This window comes from Idiotropiscis lumnitzeri, chromosome 7 (genome assembly GCF_059441095.1).
Source record: "Idiotropiscis lumnitzeri isolate Australia: NSW breed Sydney's pygmy pipehorse chromosome 7, RoL_Ilum_1.0, whole genome shotgun sequence".
Taxonomy (NCBI): domain Eukaryota; kingdom Metazoa; phylum Chordata; class Actinopteri; order Syngnathiformes; family Syngnathidae; genus Idiotropiscis; species Idiotropiscis lumnitzeri.
In genome coordinates, this window is record NC_142397.1 from 18,043,235 (window position 1) to 18,064,875 (window position 21,641).

General features: G+C 40.7%; 1 protein-coding gene across 9 annotated transcripts in view; it reads left to right on the top strand.

The window, feature by feature from the left end:
• Nucleotides 1-21,641, top strand: part of eif4g1b (eukaryotic translation initiation factor 4 gamma, 1b) — a 40,291-nt gene continuing 18,650 nt past the window's right edge. For 2 of the 9 annotated variants that reach the window (XM_088300476.1, XM_088300477.1), the window contains exons 1-7: nt 1-141; nt 2,946-3,062; nt 3,486-3,572; nt 6,452-6,472; nt 6,875-7,069; nt 9,622-9,724; nt 19,584-19,720. In XM_088300476.1, coding sequence (XP_088156602.1) covers nt 2,988-3,062; nt 3,486-3,572; nt 6,452-6,472; nt 6,875-7,069; nt 9,622-9,724; nt 19,584-19,720 — 618 coding nt within the window. In that variant the 5' untranslated portion in view covers nt 1-141; nt 2,946-2,987. Of the gene's footprint in view, nt 142-2,945; nt 3,063-3,485; nt 3,573-6,451; nt 6,473-6,874; nt 7,070-9,621; nt 9,725-16,056; nt 16,201-19,583; nt 19,721-21,641 lie in introns of those variants that run through there. The other 7 variants (XM_088300480.1, XM_088300481.1, XM_088300478.1 and 4 more) reach the window with 6 other exon arrangements.

Here is a 21,641-nt window from a genome sequence, read left to right on the forward strand (position 1 = left end):
GTGACTTCCAGTTCCACTTTCCTTTTACGACCGAGAACGCCTTCTAAGTTCCACGTGACGGAACTTGACAGGAATTGCCACGGTACCGGCTTCCGGGAAGACTTTCCGTCTGTCCGCCCCTGCGGACTCAAGGAGAGAAAGGTAAGGAAACACATTTTGCGTGTAATTCTTACGCGTATGCCCAATTAACAAACATTTTTCAGTCATTTTGACATATATACACCGGGTGGTCGTTCATCGAAATATCCATGGGTGTAACCGTAATCTTCCAAATTGGAGTGAGGGTTAAAATTGCTTCTTCTAGTGCTGCTGTTTTCAGGGATTAGCCTCTCTGATAGCTAACTCGCTGTTAGCTTTATCATCCTCAAACGACGTGTGTTCTTGCTTTTATTTAACTAATGTGGCCTCGAAACAAACACTGTCTAACAAACAAACTAACTAACTCACGTGACATTTTATTACAACGCCTGTTTATTTTTTTTAAATACATATTGCACATGTCGTGTTGTTGCTAATGTGCTTTCTGTTTACTGCCCAATAGAGCAAGCAACCTGAACATAAGGCTCGAGTTGGAGCAGAATGACAAATCACTGTTGCTGTGTCCGTGTATCACTTTGGAAAGTTGCTGGACTGTTTTTGAAAGCAGCTTTGTAAATCCCCTCGTGGTTGACTTTAGCGTTGAGGAAAATAGAACATGTTTCCAGTCTCTTACGACCACTTATTCAGTGATGGGATGGATGGTGGGCACTTGCTCAAGACTGAGTGAGTTGCTTTGCAAAACGACAAAACCATAACTCACTTTTTGGTTAGTTCATGGGAAGTATGCTTACGTTTCAGTAACTATTGAGAGGTCTTGCATGACGTCAAGCACAATGGCCCTTGGAACTCCATGTGTGCATACATCTTAAGAGATATTATTCTCCAAATGTGCATCCAGAGATGAGATACCAAATGTATTGACCACATTTTGTTACGGGCAGTTGGGATGTGTTCTGCTGTTATAGAGAAGTCAAATTGTTCCGGAAAGGACATGCACGGTAGGGTGGTTAACTTTGAGTTTGCCAATAAGTGAGCAAGCAAGTGATTATAATAATAATAATAATAATAATAATGCCTTTATTAGTCCCACAATGGGGAAATTCGAGATTCAAACCCAGGCCTCCTGGGGAGACTGGGTCCTGAACGCGGCGCCTTAGACCACTCGGCCATCCTGGCAGCCACGAGATTCGAACCCAGGCCTCCTGGGGAGACTGGGTCCGGAACGCGGCGCCTTAGACCACTCGGCCATCCTGGCAGCCAACTCGGCCATGCTGGTGACTTATGGGTGAGTGTCTAAGACACAGAAATTGTGAATCAGCTAGAACTCTCAGTTTTAGTAATTTTCGTGCAAGTTTGCCAGACCTGTCGCCCGACCTCAGTCTTTAGGCTGGCACATGAAATGCAGGGGATGGACCAATTACGATTTCCCTACCAAAACAACCGTTTGCTTTTGCACTCGAATGTTTGCTATTGGCTAGCTTCATGTGACGCATCATGGTCAAGGTTTTGTGATTGGCTGGCTTAGTGTTGCAATTGAAGGCGAGCGTAAACATGACTTGTATATGCTTTTTTGAGCAGGGAAAACTTGAACCGTTGATTTTGAGATATGAGATTGAATATCTTGGTTGTTTTCCCTGTATTTCGTCTCCCAGTCTGACAATTTAATGTGCGTGAATGAGTCCTGGGACTACTGCCTTTTCTTACAGACACAGACTTAATTATAATGCTGGCATTATCTTAGCACAGCTATTCTGCATCTGGCTTTTAGAATCAAGGATGTATGCGCTTGATGATGGTATGCAGAGACCGCAACCATTTAAGCATTGTGGTTTTCAAAGAAAAAAAAAAACGGATTCATCATGACTCACACTTTTGCATGAAAAGCTTAACATAATCCACTTCAAGTCATTTAATATAATTTTTTTCCCAAACATAGTGCATCATGTTACTCAAGGGATTAAACAACACTGACGGTACATGTGTATTATGTGGCCATATTAGACATGTAGTCTTTGTTAATTCGACTAAGTTTCCTTCAAATGGTAATTATTGTGGCTTTAATACAAGATAACATTTCAAATGGCACAACTCCTAATTGCATTGTGTGATTGGCAACAAATTGTAGACAAACTGATTTTAGCCAACCCTGAAAGAATACTGCAGACATTTTAGCCTTTGTTGTTTGCATTACATAAATATTAAAGAAAATAATTGTGACAAGATAAAATCATATCACAATTGTCATAAATCATCTTAAAAACATCTTGGTTATCGGTGTCACAATATTATTTCAAGCGATGTAAACAAAAATTTCATAGAAAGACACACTGAGAGAATTGGAGCAAGTTCTATTGTTGAATAAAATAAATGAAAATTCAGCAACACAGTTCTTTTGTTTTTATCATTGACAAATCATGTTGGACTAGGAGTGATGAAATTAAATAATACATAAATGACTAAATGTCTCTAATATATTATTAAATTATTGCAGTTTATTTATTCTGCTTTTTATTTAACTGTTTATTGATTTCAGTATTTATTTAGTAATTTCTATGTTTGATTATTTAAACTTAAAAATGTCAAAATACTGTCGTAATTCCTGGACTATACTGCTACTTTTTTCATGGTAAATGTGTTATGGTCTGGTATTATTATTTATCAAATGAGTGGCTACTCTATGTGCTGTATCATGCCCAAACAAAGTACTGATAAATGAAAAAATGGCAAGAGCAAACAAAGGGGCTATCTGTGTCTTTTGGTGAAAATCTTGAAATCACAACTCCTTACAGATTCATACAAGTGTTCCGTGCTGGAACAGGGAACACCAGTTATGCATAACATCCCTCAGTACGTAAGAGTCAATTGTTTTCACTTTCCAAATTTGAATTCCATGTTCTTTTCCTCAGATTTGTACAGAGGTCTCTTTTCCCCATGAAGAACCCCATGAAATGAATAAAACACCACAGCCTATAACAGGACCCCCCTCCACTCCCCACCCTGCTCCATCCCCTGGCATTTCACAGGTAAGGAACTGTTGTGAATGTAATTATGGTGTTTTTACGGGTGGAGGGCATTTGACTACAGTAGAAATCATCAGTTCATCTGCATTTGAAAATGTTGTTTTTTTTATTTAGATGACAGAAAGTCCGAGTTTTTCCACGGAACTCTTGAATGACCTCACCCCTGTTTGTTTCATAGAAAACACACAAGAGGTTTATCAGTGGCTTCTTTACAAATAATTTGTGTTGGGTTAAACTCGAAATTTTATAAGATAAGGAGACAGTTAACAGCAGCTGCTGTGTTCTTCACATCATTGTTTGTTACTTCACTTCAATCTCTGCGGCTTAATTTCCGCTTGTCTAAAGATACTCCCCTTTCCCATTCCCTATTTCACCTTTCATGTGTTCCACTTTGTTCTTGTTGATATGGCCTCTTGTCATCTGCAGCCCACTTTCCCCCCTGGGCAGCCCACTTCTGTTGTGTTTTCCACCCCAACGCCCCCTCAAATGAACCCAACACCACAGCCAAGACAGGTAGGAATACTCATGTTTTCTTTTCCACGATGTTCACATGCCACCACACTGACGGACACAAACCTGTACACATAAGAATGATTTAGCAGTATTTGAAGAACACATGTAGTTACAGGACTAACTAAATCAAGGCTGGACAGTCGGAGTGGTTTACTCGCGTTCACTGCTAAAAGTATATTTTATGTGAATTATAAAATGTCTTGGAACACTTGTGCAAATTACAACAAACTGATAGCAGTGCTGTTCTTATTCAATAAAGTACGAGTAAGTTTTTCGATGTGTGGACATATTGTAAAGCAGAAGTCACCAACATGGTGGGCAGTTCTTGAAATAGTTACCCATGATGTCAGATTGTGATTTTATGAAGTTATTTATTTTTTAAGGGAGTGATCATTTGAAAATGTGAACACGAGCAGATCTTTAATGATGACTCTCACTCTTGTTTCCTAATTATTACCAGAAATCATTAAGATGGTCAATGTTTAGCTTTACCTGCTTTGGCAGGGCGAGCTAGACTGCTAGTTATTGTTGCTTGTTATATTACATAAACAGCTCGCAAGAATCGCATCAAATTGTTGTGATTGGCGATCTCAGTGGGGATCGAACTGGAGGGCAACTTTTAAATTGCTGAGGTGTTCTAGAATGCCCAAGGAAAAACGGCTGAGGTAAACACTCTATGTCCGGTGTTCTGCCAAAATGTCCCGCCCGTGCGAATCTTCTTATCGGAGGCTGATTTGACAGCTGCATGATATTTTTGTTCTCCTGAGCAACTGGCTCGTGCATCTATGGTCCAACGAACATAATTCCAACAAACTCCTCTTCCTCCAACTCTTCAAATACCTGGATCTCCTCAGATATGTTTGAGATTTTGCTTTGTGAGTCAATTTCTGACTAGCTTAATACTCTTTCTATGTTGAGCTCTGCCATACCTGTCTTGGAATGACATCACACTTCGGATTTGTCGCTTAGCAGAATCTAACTAAGGGAAAACGATTATTTTGACAAATATACCAAATAAAAAAACTTTTTTTCAGGCTTTATTATTTTAGGTGTAACTACTTTACTTGTGACGCAAAAAGATTTAATTTGGTATTTTCCGAACTGACTTCACGCTAGCTCTTTAAGTTGCGATACAGCCAGAATACAATAAGAAATCAAATGGGATCTATTCAACTTAACCTTGACATTATTGCTTGACTTGACCCATGGCTTGGCTATCATATTGAATTGACAAAGCATATTTCAGCACAAAAAAAAGTCATTGGCCGCCACACGCCAACATAAAATTTATCATCTCACACAGTTGCATTTTTGGAATAAAGATTTTTTTTTGACAGGATTCAGAAGCTGCTCAATGTTTTTGCCCGCACAATATAAAACATCCACAAATGGATACATTTCAGTATTCTATAGACGTTGCATATATTATTAATCTATCATATGAATTTAGGGCCTATTATAGACCCTTGAAGTACCTGCATCCTTTTATGTGCCAAGCCTCTTATCTCATATTGTTCAAAAATGTTTCCAGTTGTATACTATGATCGAGAGTGTCAAAATCTTTTAACTTAATAAATTTTTTTTTTTTTTTAAAGATCTATAAAAAAAAACCTCTGCATATTCGTTTCCATCTATGCTGGTGGATATCCATTCCACAAGTTCCATCTTTGCCAAGACTTGTTACTTGATCTTATAATATTTACTAATTAATTTTTCTTTTATACTTTATTTCAGCAGCGTTAGTCCCTAATTTTATAATGTCTTTTGAATTACCCATTTCTTTTTTCATGTATCCTCTTTCCCTTTTGTGATCATGGCTTTTTAGGTCATTGAGGTTTCTTAATGTTTCTCATATAATGAAATTATAATTGACAAAAATACATCATTCATCATCATCGTTCACATTCTGCAGTTTTCTACTGTCCCTCTTTGAATGAATGTTTGAAGTGCAAACTAGATGGCTCTCAGAAACATGGAAGTGTGTGCAGTTTGAAAAGGCGCCTTTTTTGTTGGGATTACGTCACAATCACAGTCGCCACAAAGCTAAATTGGATGCTCGCCGTCTGCTTTGACGCCACTGGGAGGTGGAGCGGTCGGGTCCCTCCATCCTTATTTATAAAATAATCATCCTGCATCCTCATCCGTCCTGCGCCCTTTTAAATAGCGTCCGTCCTTGCATTTCACTAGTCGCCCGCCCCCTCCCCCACCCCCAAAAAAAGCATCCTTGCATAACGGGAGGCTAACGGAAGAGATTTCATCATTCATAAACGTTATTTAAAGCTCATTAGTTGGATAAATTCCTATTCATATCCACTTCTCGTCATTTCCTGACGACAAAACAGACCCGATTAAAAGTCACAATAGGGAAATTTAGTCATAAAAACAAAATTGTACATACATTAATCGCTTCAGACTATTAGCCGCAGGTCTCCACCTTATTAAATTGGGTATTCTCTATATCAGTGGTGCCCAACCACGGGCCGCACAGATGAAAGAAAAAAAAAACTTGCTGTGCCTTTATTATTCAAGGCTGAAAAATATATTTATTTGTAAAGTGACACCTTCTCTCTGTGACATTGGACTCTTGACCCATGTCAAGATGCTAATTGTCTTGGTCACATTACGCAAATATTAAACCCACCAGCTAGCAAAGTGACGAAAATGCAGACCATGTACGAAGCCTGCATCGGACCGGTGGTTGGGAAACTGCTGTGCTACAGTCACAATAAATGTTCATTTTCTGTATGCTGCCTGTCCCAAGTGACTGCTTGGATCAGAATGGGGAATGTCTCTGGCTGCTTTGCTTTTTTCTCTCAAACTGTCCCGCCTTATTGCTTCCATTTAATCCATCTCTGTCATCTTTGTTTGTGCTGCTAAAGGGAAGCTTCAGATCTTTACAGGTAACTATTTCTCCCTCCTTTTTCTTTCCTCTTTATACCCCTCTTGAGGGGCGTCCCTTCATATCTGTTACTCAGCAGTCATCTCCCAGGTCAGCAGCAGAATATCTGAGGAGGCAGCTTTCTCTCTTTATGCAGTCAATCCGTAGATTTATGAGCCAACTATGCAGCCATCAAGCTGGGCAAGGCAACTACACATTGCCTAGGGCTAATATCAGATAAGTAGTAGTCAATTAAATGTGACCACTTTATTGGAAGGTAACCAGTTAGCTTTCAAGCTCAAGTTTCTCTTCATGATTCTCTACTTTCTGTAATATGGCTTTGTATTGACTCGTTGGTCTGTGTCCTCCCTCTGTCCGTCCTCCCCGGTCCGCCTCCTTGTTTTCTCTCTTATCTACCCTCTAGCCCTACTACACCAATAGAACAAGTTTGCCTCCCAGCAGCGGGACTGGAGGTGTTCCCCCCAGTAGTACCCCTCGGCCTGTAACTCCCACCCATGTCTACCAGCCAGCTCCCGGTTCCCAAATGATGATGATCCCAGGACAACAGTTGCCCTTCCCGAGCTCACCACAGGGGGCAGCCTATTTTATACAAGGACAGGTAGAGGCAAAACTTCGGGGAGGGGAGCTGTTCACAGAGTGTGCTGGTGGTGCTGTTTACAAAATAATGTTACGTTTTGAATGCAGATGGGTTGAAAATTGTGACTTTTACAACAAAAAGGAAACGCACACAATTCAGACTCTTTGACTTCAGCCAACCGAAGATCATAGTGCCTGAAAGATTTCTCAATTTCTTACCTTTTGTTGCACTAAAAATCCTAAAACATTTTGATTTTAATTACTAACCAGCAAAATATGAAGATAGCCCTGCTGGGAAGTTTTTAAGTCAAAATTGTCATCCCATCTTCAAATCATGTTTTCTCTGCATGTATGCAAAACTAACCACTAAACATCAGGCTTTTAGAGTTTTGTCACTATATCAATATAGTGTTTTCCTCCGAACAAAGTGAGGGGTGATGCGTACTATGATGAAAGCATAGAATTTTGTTCAAGTCATCAACATCGTTGAAAAGGCGACATCTGTACTCTATTTAAATTTGGCACTGTCGCTACCTCACCCAACGTGAGGTAATAATGACCACAGTCTCATTTTTTTTCTATTGCTCTGCACATATGTTTTTCAGGTAACATTTCCTCACTGCTGAATAGTGCAAGGAATGCCCCGATCTAAAAAAAATTTCAGACCGAGTGCAAGTACTTAATTTAATACTTGATAATGCCATTGTTCAAAAACACTAACCCAAACTTGTCCTCAAATGTGACATAAGTTAAACGTTATTATCACAAGACTTTCCTCCAATTTTATTGGCAAATTTGGATCACCCAATATTTTGCATTTTATGCAAATTTTGTGATCGGCTGTTGTCCTAATTTGCAGATTTGATCGACCACAAAATAAGATATTACAGCTTGAGTGTTTCTCACACACAAATGTATCTGTGGTATGCTGCCACAAATGAATTGTGGCCGCCATTAATAGATGCTGGCGCTACCTGTCGATGTATAACCAATTTATTAACTTACTCTTGACTCTTGACCCGTGCTGCTCCTTGTGGGAGTCTGATAATCAATCCCACCACTTTAGTTTTTTTGATACAATACTGTAAATACAATACCTCAAATGACGGAAGCATCAAAAGTATCGCAAAGCACTTCAAGCTCAAACTATATTGATCCCCTCGACCCTCCAGCAGGCGTAATGGCAGTCTCGTCACAACATAGTCGTGCTTCTTATGTTATATTTATTTTATCGCTTGAAAATACCACTTTTTGTTGGCCAAAGCCGACTTACAGTTGTGAGCATCTTCTGAGTTTTGGATTTTGTTGCGAAAAGACTATTCGGGGGGCCGAGCCGTCCACAAGCACACTGATTGATTGACTGAGTTATTTATTTATTTTTTTATTTATCGTTTCCCCCTGCATATTTTTGAGAGCATAACTCTATTAAGGCAATTGTCCACAATTATACAGCTTTAAAGTTGTGTAATTTATCTTGGTGAAACAAATGCAACCGTCACTTAATGTAACTTCCTCGCTCGTAATGCTTTCGCTGTCTTCAAACATATTGCAAAAGTCCGATGTCGATCAATACAATACAAGATTACTACGTCACCATCCCACATCTGACTCATAACACCACAAGTTACATTCTTCATTAAATTAATTTTGAAAAGGTTCCAATTTTATGTATTACATGTTTTGGAAGCAGATTGTTACAAAAAACAAATCAAGTTCAGCTTGTTGTTAACATTGTTGAATAAACTGTTTATATTCAAATCACACTTCTTGTTTTTGTTTTTCCTCATTTCCTTCCTTGGGCCATTGTTATACATGAGTAATAATGCTTGAGCGTAATTTTTTTGTGACTCAGTAAATGGTACACAAGTGTTTACAGTAAATAAACAAGTTATTTAAATAGATATATTGGTCCAACTTGTGATCGGATTGGTGATTAGTTTAAGTAAACTTGCTCATCTGTTCCAAAAATGCTGATGGTGTAAAACCTGAATATAAAACTTCCATTAGTAAAAGGTAATATTCTCGTTATTACTAGCATTTTAACATCTAAAGCCCCGAAGCTGTACTCGCTCGCTCGCCCGTCCCAGTCCTCCTCCGTTGCGGCTTCATGACGGAAAGTGCAGCTGGCTCGGCAGGGGCCGAGCAGCATGTCGTGAGGCGTGACGAGGCTCGGAGAAACTCAGTGGATGGCCCACTGCCAAAATTTGCGGGGGGGGGGGGGACAACTTTTGTCACCACCTGTGCAGGACTGATCATCCATTTTGCAGAGCATAATTTGCACTCGGATTTAGTGTGTCATTCGTGTTTAGTACATTAAAGTATCTGCGCTCGGCTGAAATGGGTCCTACTCTAACTACTCAGAAGGTATATGGCAGGCTTGCAAAGTGCTATTGAGCGTTATTACAGAATTACAGTACGAGTACAGAAGTACAGTATTGGCGCTGATGCCAATGCTGATATCAAATAATATATTTACTTTCTCACTTCCCAATTCCCCGTGACCTTGTTTTATACTTATATATATTTCTGTTTTGTGTTTTTTTTTTTTTTCTTTTGTATATTTTTTTTTCTTAGTACCGTTCACCAACCTACGTGGCTACACCCCAGCAATACCCTGTACCAGCTGGAGCTCCAGGTTTCTACCCCGGCACAAGCCCGGCTGAATATGGTAATTATGGTATGTGGATCGTTGATTATCCAAGCCACTCATGCATGCCCTGAATAATGTATGGTTAAGGTTCTGCAGCAAACATTGCATGTTAAGTTTGTTCAGTTGTTTATCATTATTGCCAGGTTTGGTTGCACACGCACACACATTTATTTATATATATATATATATATATATATATACATATATATATATATATATATACAAATAAAGCATCGCTTTTCTCCTGGAACAGCCTCATTTTGCGTTTTTCCCTGTTGGCTGTTTGCTTGTTTAGGGTGCACATGCGCCATGACGTTGATCCGGGTCGTATGCAATGTAAAGAGTAGCATTGTGGGTAAGGAGTGTCATGGCTACCCGGTGTTAGCAGCAGAGTCCGAAAGTTAGTTTCGCCCACAAATACTTACGATGCAAACCTCCCTTTCAGGGCAGCATGACGGGGTTTCTCAATAATTTCGAAAGGAAGCTCGTTGTGGCTGATGCCTGATTTCTTTTCTGATACACTCATATATTCTCGTATTTGATAGATAGCTGTAGTTGGCTTATACAAGTTACCATGTGTGTTTGATGTAACTTTGTAACACAAACACAATGTCCTTTATGGAACACTAACATTTTGTTGCGTCCACTATGGATTAAGGAGGCATTAGTCAGTGTACTCACATTTATTAAGAATGAACACAGCGAGTTGGTCCGTGTTTGACATCAAAGGAGAAAGATCTCACACCCTCTCTCTCCCAAACTGAGTGATGCGTTCATGAACTGGGAAATACCAGTACTCAAAGTAGCAGAACATATTTTCCACAAGCCCTCATTGGTGTCACATAAAAATAAAACACACAGTTAAGTTTGGTGCAATATACTATGTTATGCTGCTGCTGCAAAAAAAGTATGTTCCTCCTAATGTTCAAATTAGGATTTTTTCTTTAGCATAGTGCATTTTCCCAATTTACTGCCTTACTCTAATTTCATGACCTATTACATAAGAAAAAAGGCTGAGTGCCCAAGAAGAATGAAATTTGTTTTCAAATATTTCTTTTTGTATTCGTATTTTGTATTATTAGTGCAACACTGCATAGTGTATAGTATTAGTTCCATTTTAAAATGCACTAAAGAATTGCAGCCAAAACTTTTAAGGCCCCTTTGTTGCCTTCAATTTAAACTTGCACCATCATTTATAAACATCTCAGAAATGCCGGTACAAGCTGCAAAGTTTAATCAAAGTTGAATTTTGTATCATCATATTAATTTCTACACGCCTTTTAAGAATTCAAGCTGCAAACTAAAACTTCTTGCTAGTGCGAACTCTCACAATTTACATATGATTCGACTAGTCGACTAATCATGACTACATTTGGTGATTAGTCGACTACCAAAATAATCGTTTGTGGCACCCCTACTTGCAAAGCGGTCTGTGCCATCTGCAGTGTGCTGGAGCAGCTTGTTGGTGATAAACAGCTGCAAGAAGTCCGCTGTTGAGTGGTCCAGCTGTCGCTGTGAAAGTGATGTATTTTGGCTGGCATCGCCGCCACTTTGAGATGCATGCCCTGTAAATTACGCAATTACGTATTTTCACAACTATAGGGTGCACCGTATTAAAGGGCGGAGTCTCAGTTGCGTGTGCTTTTACTGTATTAAGCATATACAAAGGGCACACCGTATTATTGGGTGCAGCTATGTCAAGACATGCCTCAGCGCAAAAACAATAGCTAGCTTGCTTGCTAGCTAGCTCAAGGGAGTAACACATGTACAGATAAGAGGATCTCGGGTCATACACAAAGCGCTCTGCATTATTGGGCGATATTGGGACTTTAAAGTGCACCTTATGGTCATGAAAATACAATATATATGAGTTTTATGGATCGAATGCGTTGTTTGTAATGTTTAAACACATTTTTAAAGTTTTTTATTACCGTATTTTCCGGGCCATAGGGCGCTCTTTAAAGTCCCTAATCTTCCCCAAAACAAACAAAGCGCCTTGTAAAGCGACGCGCCCATTATATGGACTAAGCATCACTCGCGACCATCAGCCCTTTTACTCATTGGGCTTTTCGGACTGCATGTTAGCACACCCTGCTGGACAAAGTCTGAGTCATCGATGCTTCAAATTGACCGTGACTTATACATTATGTGACTATTGTGTTTGGGTGATGGTGTAGGAGAAAGCTGGACAAAAGGGCAGCTGTCCACAATGTTGTAGTCTGTCTTATCATTTATGTGATTGCAAGCAAGAAACGTCCCAGGTTTAGACACCAGACTGCAAAAAGCCCAAAGCACAACAGCACATCTCTCTAAACAGCCATGCACATCTCTCTTAACAGCCATGTGATTGGCTGAGTCTGAGTGGCTCCCAAGAAGCCAATGCTGTAATTGGCTAAGGCTGAGTGGCTCCCAAGAAGCCATTGCTATAAACTTTTTGTGTTATTTTATTTCTTTTGGGCATATAGATGGCATGAGAGATAAATGTTTTGTGTTAATCTTATTTCTTTGTTTCATTGTTTGCTTGTATGCTGAGTTTTTTTTTGGTTTTGATTTGAAACCGTGACTCTGAGGAGTGTGGTGACCAGTGAAGTCCCTCCCCTGACGTTGCAGAGTAGACTATTACCAAGACACCTTTTATTGGTTAGAGTCATTGTTATTGGAAATGATTCCCAATAGTTTCATGACATCTGTCAATGAAATGGGGTGATACCTTTGGCGACAATCTCTTAGGGGATTGCGTCCTGGTGAGCTGGCACCAGCTAACACGAGCAGCCGAGCTAACGCGAGCAGCAGCCGAGCTAACAGTCAAGCTAGCGCGAGCAGCAGCCGAGCTAGCGCGAGCAGCAGCCGAGCTAGCGCGAGCAGCAGCCGAGCTAGCGCGAGCAGCAGCCGAGCCAGCGCGAGCAGCAGCCGAGCGCAGCAGCCGAGCTAAGGCGAGCAGCAGCCGAGATAACGTGAGGCAGTTGAGCTAGCGCCTTGTAGTGCGGTGTGCCTAGTATATGCATTAAATACGGAAATAGCACCCTCAACTGGTGTTGCGCCCATTGATGACCGTATAAATAAGGTATTTGAATTTTTGATTGTTGTTCAATTTTGTGTTCATTAGGCTAATGATTCAACACCATTTTCTTTTAGTAATCTTACATATTTGTCTGTTTCCTTGTAACTCGTTCTGTTTGTGACGAAATCATGATTTCACCCAGTTATGAAATAATGACCTAACGTAAATGCGACAATCTAAGCAAGGTGTCCATTGTTGTTTGCTGCTAGAAGCTCGCACGCTCATGCTCACATTCTCATCCGTCGGCAAATTAGTCTTAAATTGACCTATTCGTTAATTCTTTTGAGAGTGTGAGAGGAAGCCGGTGTTCTCTGAGAAAATATGTAAACTCCGCTGAGGACTGTCATTTGAACAGCAAATCTTTATACCCTGAGCTGCTTCGCCAGTGCGCCCCACCCTCTCACAAAAAACACAAAAGCATTCGTGCATAATGATGCCTTGCGAGAGAAGCTAATGGCAGAGGTTTCATAATTCCCCCATAAGCATTATTTAAAGATCATTAGCTGGCTAATTTCCTATTCACATCCACTTAACAGGCTGGGAGTATCGTAGCTTTAAGTGTATGAAGGTGCTTGCATAAGCATGAATGACAATATGGAGAGAGTTGGATGCTCTGGAGATGTCCCCGACAAGGACAGGCATGTAAAGGGACAAGGTATGTACTAAAGGTTCACAGTAAGATAACAAAACAAAATTGCTATCAACCTTTTTCCTACGCCCCATACGTTCCAAGTCATGCTTACAGTCTGTAGTAGGTTCACCCAAGACCGGCTGGGCGTGTTTCTGTCAGTGTAATGGGCGTTCTGTGGTGCAATCCATAGTATTACATGTGTTGAACGACTGGAGGGCAGACTATGCCTGGGAGTACAATGTTACTGGAGGGGGACGTACCACAGTGTTTTTGCAGGCACTTAATAAAGGTGGAAACACAGAAGAGAATAGTAGTCTTTCTTTTTAAAAGAACCCAGCACAGCAGATCCATGGGTTCTCAACCCAATCAGGGAGGATTTCGGGACAGATGAAAACCCACTTCCGTCCTTGCTTTTTAAAAACTTCTCAATCTCTGTTTCCTAAATGGTCCCTGATAGACTGACTGATCCATCCCTAAGACGGAATGCCCATCTCTGGGGGAAAAAAAAGGTTCAAGACATGGTCTCTGGCCACCACCTGCAAATTAATTTGTAAAAACCCGTTGTCTTCCTGATTGCTGCTCACGATTGAATCCCGTCGAGGGCTACAACAACAGTATTAAGACTGGCCTGTGAGAGGCTTAATTGGGCTGTGAGAGTATGTAAATAGTTTGTGTATTTTTAATCATGTTTTTTATACACTATTTGTATCAATGATAATTACACACAAACTCACAGACACGCACATCATTGCTTCAGCACACATGCGCACAACTGACACACCCACACGCTTGTTTAAGTTTCACTTTCCATAAGTTTCGTTTTTCTCTGAATAAAGTCCAGAGGGATGGGCGAAGAAGTCAGAGAGGGTGCGGGAGATTGAACAGGCAAGACGCCTATTTCACCTCCTGGCTTCTCCTCCCATCCGTGATGGAGAAAAGACAAAACCTTCCCTGGTTATTCCTCTGGTTCTCTGCATTTAATTCAGTCTAATGAAGGCGTCAGGACCTTTTTAAACCTGACAGGGCGCAGATAATAAAAAGAAAAAATACAAAAAAGAAAAAACAATGGTATATTACGTTATATTATCTGGCTAGTCATTTTTGTTGTTGTGAATGTACATTTATGTGTAGATCCACATTATTCACACACTCAACACGACAAATTGCTCCTCTATTTTAATTTGGCAACGTGAGCCTTGGTACTGCTGGTACTGGATAGGACACCACAGGATCTAGTTTCCTCTCCATGTCAATCCCGGGAGCCATTTTTACCTTGCGAAACAGGGTAAAGAACTACCAAAATTGCGACAAGATCATAGAGATGCATTTATTTGCGCACCTCCTCGCACAACCTCTCATTAACTTTTCCGTTTTTAAACATGGTGGTATTGTGGAACCTTCCCGGGAAACCAGATTATGTCATCACAGCATGTGACCTAACGGACCAATCACAATAGCGAATGCGATGCGCGCTGCAAGCTACAGCAAGAGTTTCTGACACGTGGGCGGCATGTGTTGCACACGTGTTTCCAATGTTGTCGCCCGCACCTACGCGGGGGTATAAAGACGCCTTAAATGGTGAGGAATTGTGGAATAAGGACAAAGTGTTTGCTACTAGTGCTAGCTAACCCATTCACCGATGACCTTTGGTGCACACTGGCTCTGTGTAACTTAAGATGTTAATTCATTGGAATTATTGCATCAAAGTCTTTTAAATGAAGTGGTGTTTTTTTTTTTTTTTTTTTTGCAATTACAAAAAAAGTCTTGAACTATTGTAAGTCTATTTCTTTTCACTGAATGAGAAACAACTTCCTGAATCCAGGAATATTCCAAACAAGTTTGCTTTCAGACCTTAACTTTTTTGGAATCACACATCATCTCTCTCTCTTAGGCCTTGTCAGTTCCTTGCTCATGGGCTGTGTTGTCTTTACTGCTCACCAAATTGATTTTGTCCTGTTGCCAGGGTGATGTTTCACAGGGACAATAGTGGGTCTAAATGCATTTGGGTGTCACACTGGTTTTAATGCCCACCTACAGTTAATCTTTCCTGCCATTGTACTTTTGAGGAAGAGCGGGAGGTCGTGACAATGAAAGACTAGCGAAAAAGGAAGACGACTACTTCAATGATCCATGACATTCAACAACAAACGATAATATACAACATTGTCACCTTCTCAAAATAATGGCCAAAGTCATTTTTGTCTTATTCAGAAAGCCTGAAAAACTGAACCAATTTTTCATTTATATTTCGTATGAATTTAATTTCAAGGGTAAAATTGAATTATCTGTTTTAAGTTTAGCTCTTTTAGATTTTAGGCCATTGCTTTAAGTGGTTGACGCTATAAAAAGGAAATAATTATCATGTAATAATAATGAGAATCAAATAAACCAGATGAGTGGGAAAAGTGTCCCAAACAAGTTTTTTTTTTTTTTTTTTTAAATGTTTGGAAAATATTGCAAATGTTCTTTTGTACATGTGAACTGTATAGTTATCGAATGCAAATGAACAGTCTTATTGCTATAGGCAGGAAAGTCCTGCAGTCGCACTCCTTCCTTCGCTTATGTGTGTAAAAGTCTGGCATTGAAGCTGCTCAGGTCAGAGGGAGGAGTAAAGCTGAGACATGCTGGAAGAGGCAGAACTGAACACTGAAAGAAATCATTTTGAGTGGACACCTGTAGAGGGGGCAGGAAGAAGTAAAAAGGGGCATTGAAAAGACCCCCTCTCCATTTTGCAGTCCATATGCAATTTTGCACTTGGCTAGACATTCAACATGGGGAATCGCGGGTCTCACGAAGGGGATGACTCTCAGGGTAGGTGTTGTCGAGATTAACGGTCTCTCTTTGCAGCCCACCCCTCCCTTTAACTGCTCATGCGCCTGTGCTTAATGACGCCTATCTCATGCCTCTTATTTACAGTATTGGGACACTGTCCAAGAAAAGTTGCATTCCTTCTTCTGGCTTTCTGGTTGTGAGCATGCTCTTCGTCTCTCATGGTCTGTCCTTCCCTCCCTCTTGCAAACGATCGTATGTGGGTTTTGACTATATTTAGTCTGTGTTGCTCTTGGTCAACAATGCAGACTCAGTAATGTGAGTTGGACTGTAATACTAAGAGTGGTGGCGAGTCAGAGTGTGTAGTTACTGCTGAGCTGAAAGAGAGGCCTCTTCAATTTGAACATTTTGTACGCCATTACTTGCTGTCCTTACCTTTGACTAAGCTGAACTCTTGAGGCCATTTACAAGGCCAGCTAATATCAATGAAAAGCAGAAAGTCTTGTTGACATTATTGACTCGTTGAGCCCACAGAGGTACTTTGAACTTGTAGCGTGTGTGTTTTACGGTGGAATGGGGTTATGTAAGTAAATTATTTCCATATCTTAATCCTTTAATTAATTCAAAAGCTTTTTTATTAGGGTTTTGGAGTTGGAGTTAGACAGTTATGTGGAAAAAACGAGTCTCCTGTGTCACATTCCAGAGACCTATCTATAATAGAGAAGATTGCATACAGATACGGTTAAAAACTTAATGGCAGTGGCATACTGATGCATGATGTTTAAAACTCCCATAATTAGCAGTAATAAAAAGCGGGGCAGCATATTTCCATGTTTAGGCCCAAATGTTTTAGTACAAACCACAATGTATTATTCTAAATAGAATTTAATTCTTCAAATTTGACGTTATGAAATATTTTCAATTTAAGATTTCAAACACTGTTGAGCTTCTTTAAAGCTACAGGTATCACTAGATCTGCACTTCCACATAATTAACTTGCCCATTTCGCTGCAAATGTGATCACTGAAACTTGATTAAATGATGACAACTGACAGATGTATGAGAAAAGAAAAGACATTTTATAAGGTTTATTATTCCGTTTATGCCCCAAAATTGCCTTGTTCAAATGTCATTTGTTGTGATATTAAAAATTAAGACCAAAATTAATCATTTAAAGCCCTCTTCACACCAATCCGCCTTTGGAAAGTGGGTACACACAATCTGTTGGCGTAGCGAGCAATATCGGAACGTTGGAGCCATTGTTGGGGCGTCTGTAGGGCGTGTTCGTGTAGAATCGGTTCGGGCTGTCGGGGCAAATGATAACCTTGATTGCCTGTCAGTTAGCAAATCAGTGCACTGCACAAGTACAGGAAGTGACGAAAGCGGACAAACGTTGAAAATGAATGCTATTGCTCAAGAATTAAATCAACTTGGCTCATTTTTCACATCTCCTCTAATGGACATAATGGCTGGCTGGACTGAAGCGCGTGAAGAGGTGTTAATCACTCATTCAAGAAAGGCCGCCGTTATTGGACATCAACATGAAAGTCTACGCAGCGACTATCGCCGCCGCTGTCATGGAGGGTTACTACTTCTCTTGCATGCGCAGAACATCCGGAGTAGTCAACGTCTCCGTTGGGTTTTGCAACGTGTACTTCCGTCATTTTCTGGTCCGACGTGCCGTCGGATTAGTGTGGAGAGGCCTTGACAATCGTTTCCATTAAATTAAAATATCTGTCCAGCCACGATGGCCCATATTTCACTAGGGACACTATGGCCGCAACACCCTTCTCTCTCTCTCCATGTTACAGCGAGAGTCACTTAAGGGACCGGTTACAAACTCTTATTATACGTTAGAATTTCTTATAACTTCCATAAACGTTGATCAATTGACATCAAAATTTGAGTGGACATCCCTACCTAAGTCGGAGTTTCATGGATGTTTGCTGGGAGGAGCACACACTGCTTCTTTGAACATTGACTAAAAGCACATGCTGCTCGCGATGTGCACCGTTTAAGAGTCTGAAATTAACGCCCACTCACACTCATGCTGAAGCTGGCGGCTGCAAACAGTGTGGAACAACACATGCGTCTGCTTGGGAGGCAACCCGGCGACATGAAGAGGCAAGCTTGATAGTAAGGCGCTAATTTTGTTGTTCTCATACCTTTTATTTTAACAGCCTGAAGCTAATTATTAGCCATGCATTTAGCCTCCTGTTAGTCGGGGATATAATGATCTATACCCGCGTGCTGTCAGCCGCCATCTGCCTCCTGGGAGTTGACACAACTTTAGCGTAGCCAAATGTCCAAAATATAACCAGTCAGGGTTTGTGTGCACATTCTTGCTCTTTTCCTCTTCAGCCTGTGCAAGTGGACAATCGATCAGCACTGTATTTTTGATTTTGTGGAGATGGTCACATGAGCTGTCGTTTGATGTCAATACATCCAAACTATTGTGCAAAACGTGTTTATACTTTCACAGATTGAAGTGGACAAGAGTAGTAATATGCATTTGCATTTTGGTGGTGATCGGTTGCCGTTTTAGACAACAGAACTGACAATTCGAGCAAAATTACCTTGCTTGCCTCCCTGCTTTGACGTAGACGCTGAAACCGGAAAGAAATAACAAGCCCAGCTCCAAAATGGGGCGTGCCAATTGGGCGTGAATCTCTAAACGCAAAAAAAAAAAAAAACAACAACTTTAAGGCATGGCATTTTAGTACTAGTGTCATTTTTACATGCACAGCTATTATATAAGTGGCAATGTTAACGTCAATCAAGTGTCCCATTAATGTAAACTACAACTCATTTGGGGTGAACAAGTAATCTTTTTGACCTTTGTAAAAATAACTGAGCTTCTGACTTTAAATTCACACCATCATCAGTGCAGTGTAAATTGGTCTCAGTTTTTATATTGCACAACCTTGCATTTTATCAGGGTCGTGCAGACTTTTTATATCCACTCTATGTGTCCATGTGTGCAACAAGCTATATTAAAAGTCAAAGCTGAAAATGGCATATTGCTTGCATTTTCAAGGCACGTGGGCCGGCAAACCAGTTAGTGCAAAGCCCCGCTTAGAATCTTAATCAGCATTGTCTTTTTTTTTTGGGCCCTGTATATATGAAATACACTAAATCTGTCTCCTGTAGTTGGAGGTACTTTAATCATAAGGCAAAAAACAAAACAAAAAACACTAATTAAATATCCGTGATAGTGGAAACACAAATGTACAAACGGCAAAGTTTTATTAAGCAATATAAAGTAAGTGTGTCAGTGTGCGTATATATATATATATATATATATATATATATAATATCATATCATACCTTTGTGTCTCTGTGTTGGGCTTGTGTTAGCGTCATTTCACGATTGTTGACTTAAGCTTGTATGTTTTGATTAATAGTGTTGTGTGTGTGATCCACAGCCGGAGCCTACTATCCAGCCCAGCCTCAGTTTACTCCCCAACTGCAGGCACCAACTGTCGTCATGAACCCTGCCCCTCAACAGCAGCAACCACCACAGCCTCAGCAACACATCCACACCAAACGGGAACGTAAGCAGGTCAGTGTTATATTAATGGGGAGCATGTGGTAGAATCACTTTTGAAAGCTCACTGTCAAACCTCAATTTTCTTCCCACAAATATATCCATTTATTTAGTTATTTCTTTAAATAGACAACAGTTGGCAGAATTCACTTAAACTTGGGATTTTATTATCACAGTGCTAACAGGGCAGACTTATGGTATTTGGTGCTGTACTCAAGGGCACCTCAGCAGTGCATGGGAAGATATCTGGTACTTTTCCTGTAAGCAGTCCTAGTCTCTATCTTGGGACGACAATGGGACTTGGATGAGCAACCTTTGGCCCATCATTCATCTGTACACTGGGCACAAATTTGTTCGTTTGCACTGTTTGTAAAAAACAAAAATGCTTTGTGTAATGTAATAAATTCCAGAAAAATCAAAGTTTTCGCAATATAGTCCGCAGCTTTTATTTTGCTTTTTGTTTTGGTTCGAATGATGAACTGGCTAAGAATTTTTTTTTTGTGATATTGATATCATGTCAACTATTGATCTGCCAATGGAAATAAGAACATAAATATTCACATTGACAAAACAAAAGAATGGTCACACTTCTAAGGAACAAAACAATTGCTAGAATCATCAAAATGAACTGCCAATATTAGGGGGAAAATGACCTACCGTATTTTTACGGCCAAAAGACGCGCCGTATCAAAGGGCACGGTACCAGTTGAGGGTGCTATTTCTGTATTTGATACATAGATAGAACGCACCGTATCATTGGGCGCAAACAGAACCGAGCAACCGAGCAGTCGCGCTAGCTGCTCAGTCGCGCTAGCGTGTTTTTAAAATGGCAGCGGGAGTTCGGTGGTACTTTATTTTAGCTTTTAACAACGTGCTGAAGTTGCCCTCATCCATAAATGCACCAAGTCCTTGTCTTCTGTATCCAAGATAAACAGCTGGACACGTTCTCCACCAAACACGAGAGTCATTATCAGTCTGCCTCGCCGTCTCGTTGCCGCTCAGCTCCTCAGATGGGATGCCGACACAATGCCGGTGTGAGCAAGTCACTAATCAACAAACGATGTGCGGTCACGGTGTTACATCAAAACTAAAACTATCACCCCAAATCAACTGAATAGCATAAGAGTGGAGGCCCAGCAAAATTCCGCCTACCATACAATACCTTAGTTTACATGCATGCACACTAAAACAGAAGATAGCTTGGCTAGCTGTTTTTAAAAAGGCAACAGGAGCAAAACTGAGTTTGGTTGTATTTTATTGAACTATTTAACAATGTACTCACATTATTATTAATCAGTCATCATCCACAAATCCATCAAAATCGTCTTCTGTATCAGAAATAAACAGCTGGGCAAGTTCTCCCACAAACACGCCAGGTTCCCTCTTGTCATTGTCAGATTCCCCGTGTCGCTGCTGCGTGCGGCTCCTCATGATGCCGGCTTTTGCGAAAGCCCTAACAACAGAGCTAGCAGACACGCTTGCCCATATAGGGGCATTGGGGGCTGCTTTGCACTGGGGGCGTGCCTTTTCCGTTGTCATTCACGGCCATCTCCCCTCTCACGTCCGCCTGCTGTCGTTAGCCACGCCCGCCTTCTCTCTATATAAGCAGTGTGCAGGCCGGTAATGTTCGCAGTCAGCCCAGCGGTGCACTTGGTCCACATAATGGGCGCTCCGCCTCAAAAGGCGCCCTGGCTTTTTTGGACGAGTTTCAGGACTTTAAAGTGCGCCTTATGGCTGCGAAAATACGGTATTTTAGACATTAATTGATCGTTATCTCTAAGATGACTAGAATTTTTTTCAATGAGTGTTTTTTTTTTTTTTCTTGAATGGTTTTCAATACCGGGCGGCACGGTGGATGACTGGTTAGCACAATGGCCTCAGAGTGTAGAGGTCGTGCGATGGATTCCCGCTCCGGCCTTCCTGTGTGGAGTTTGCA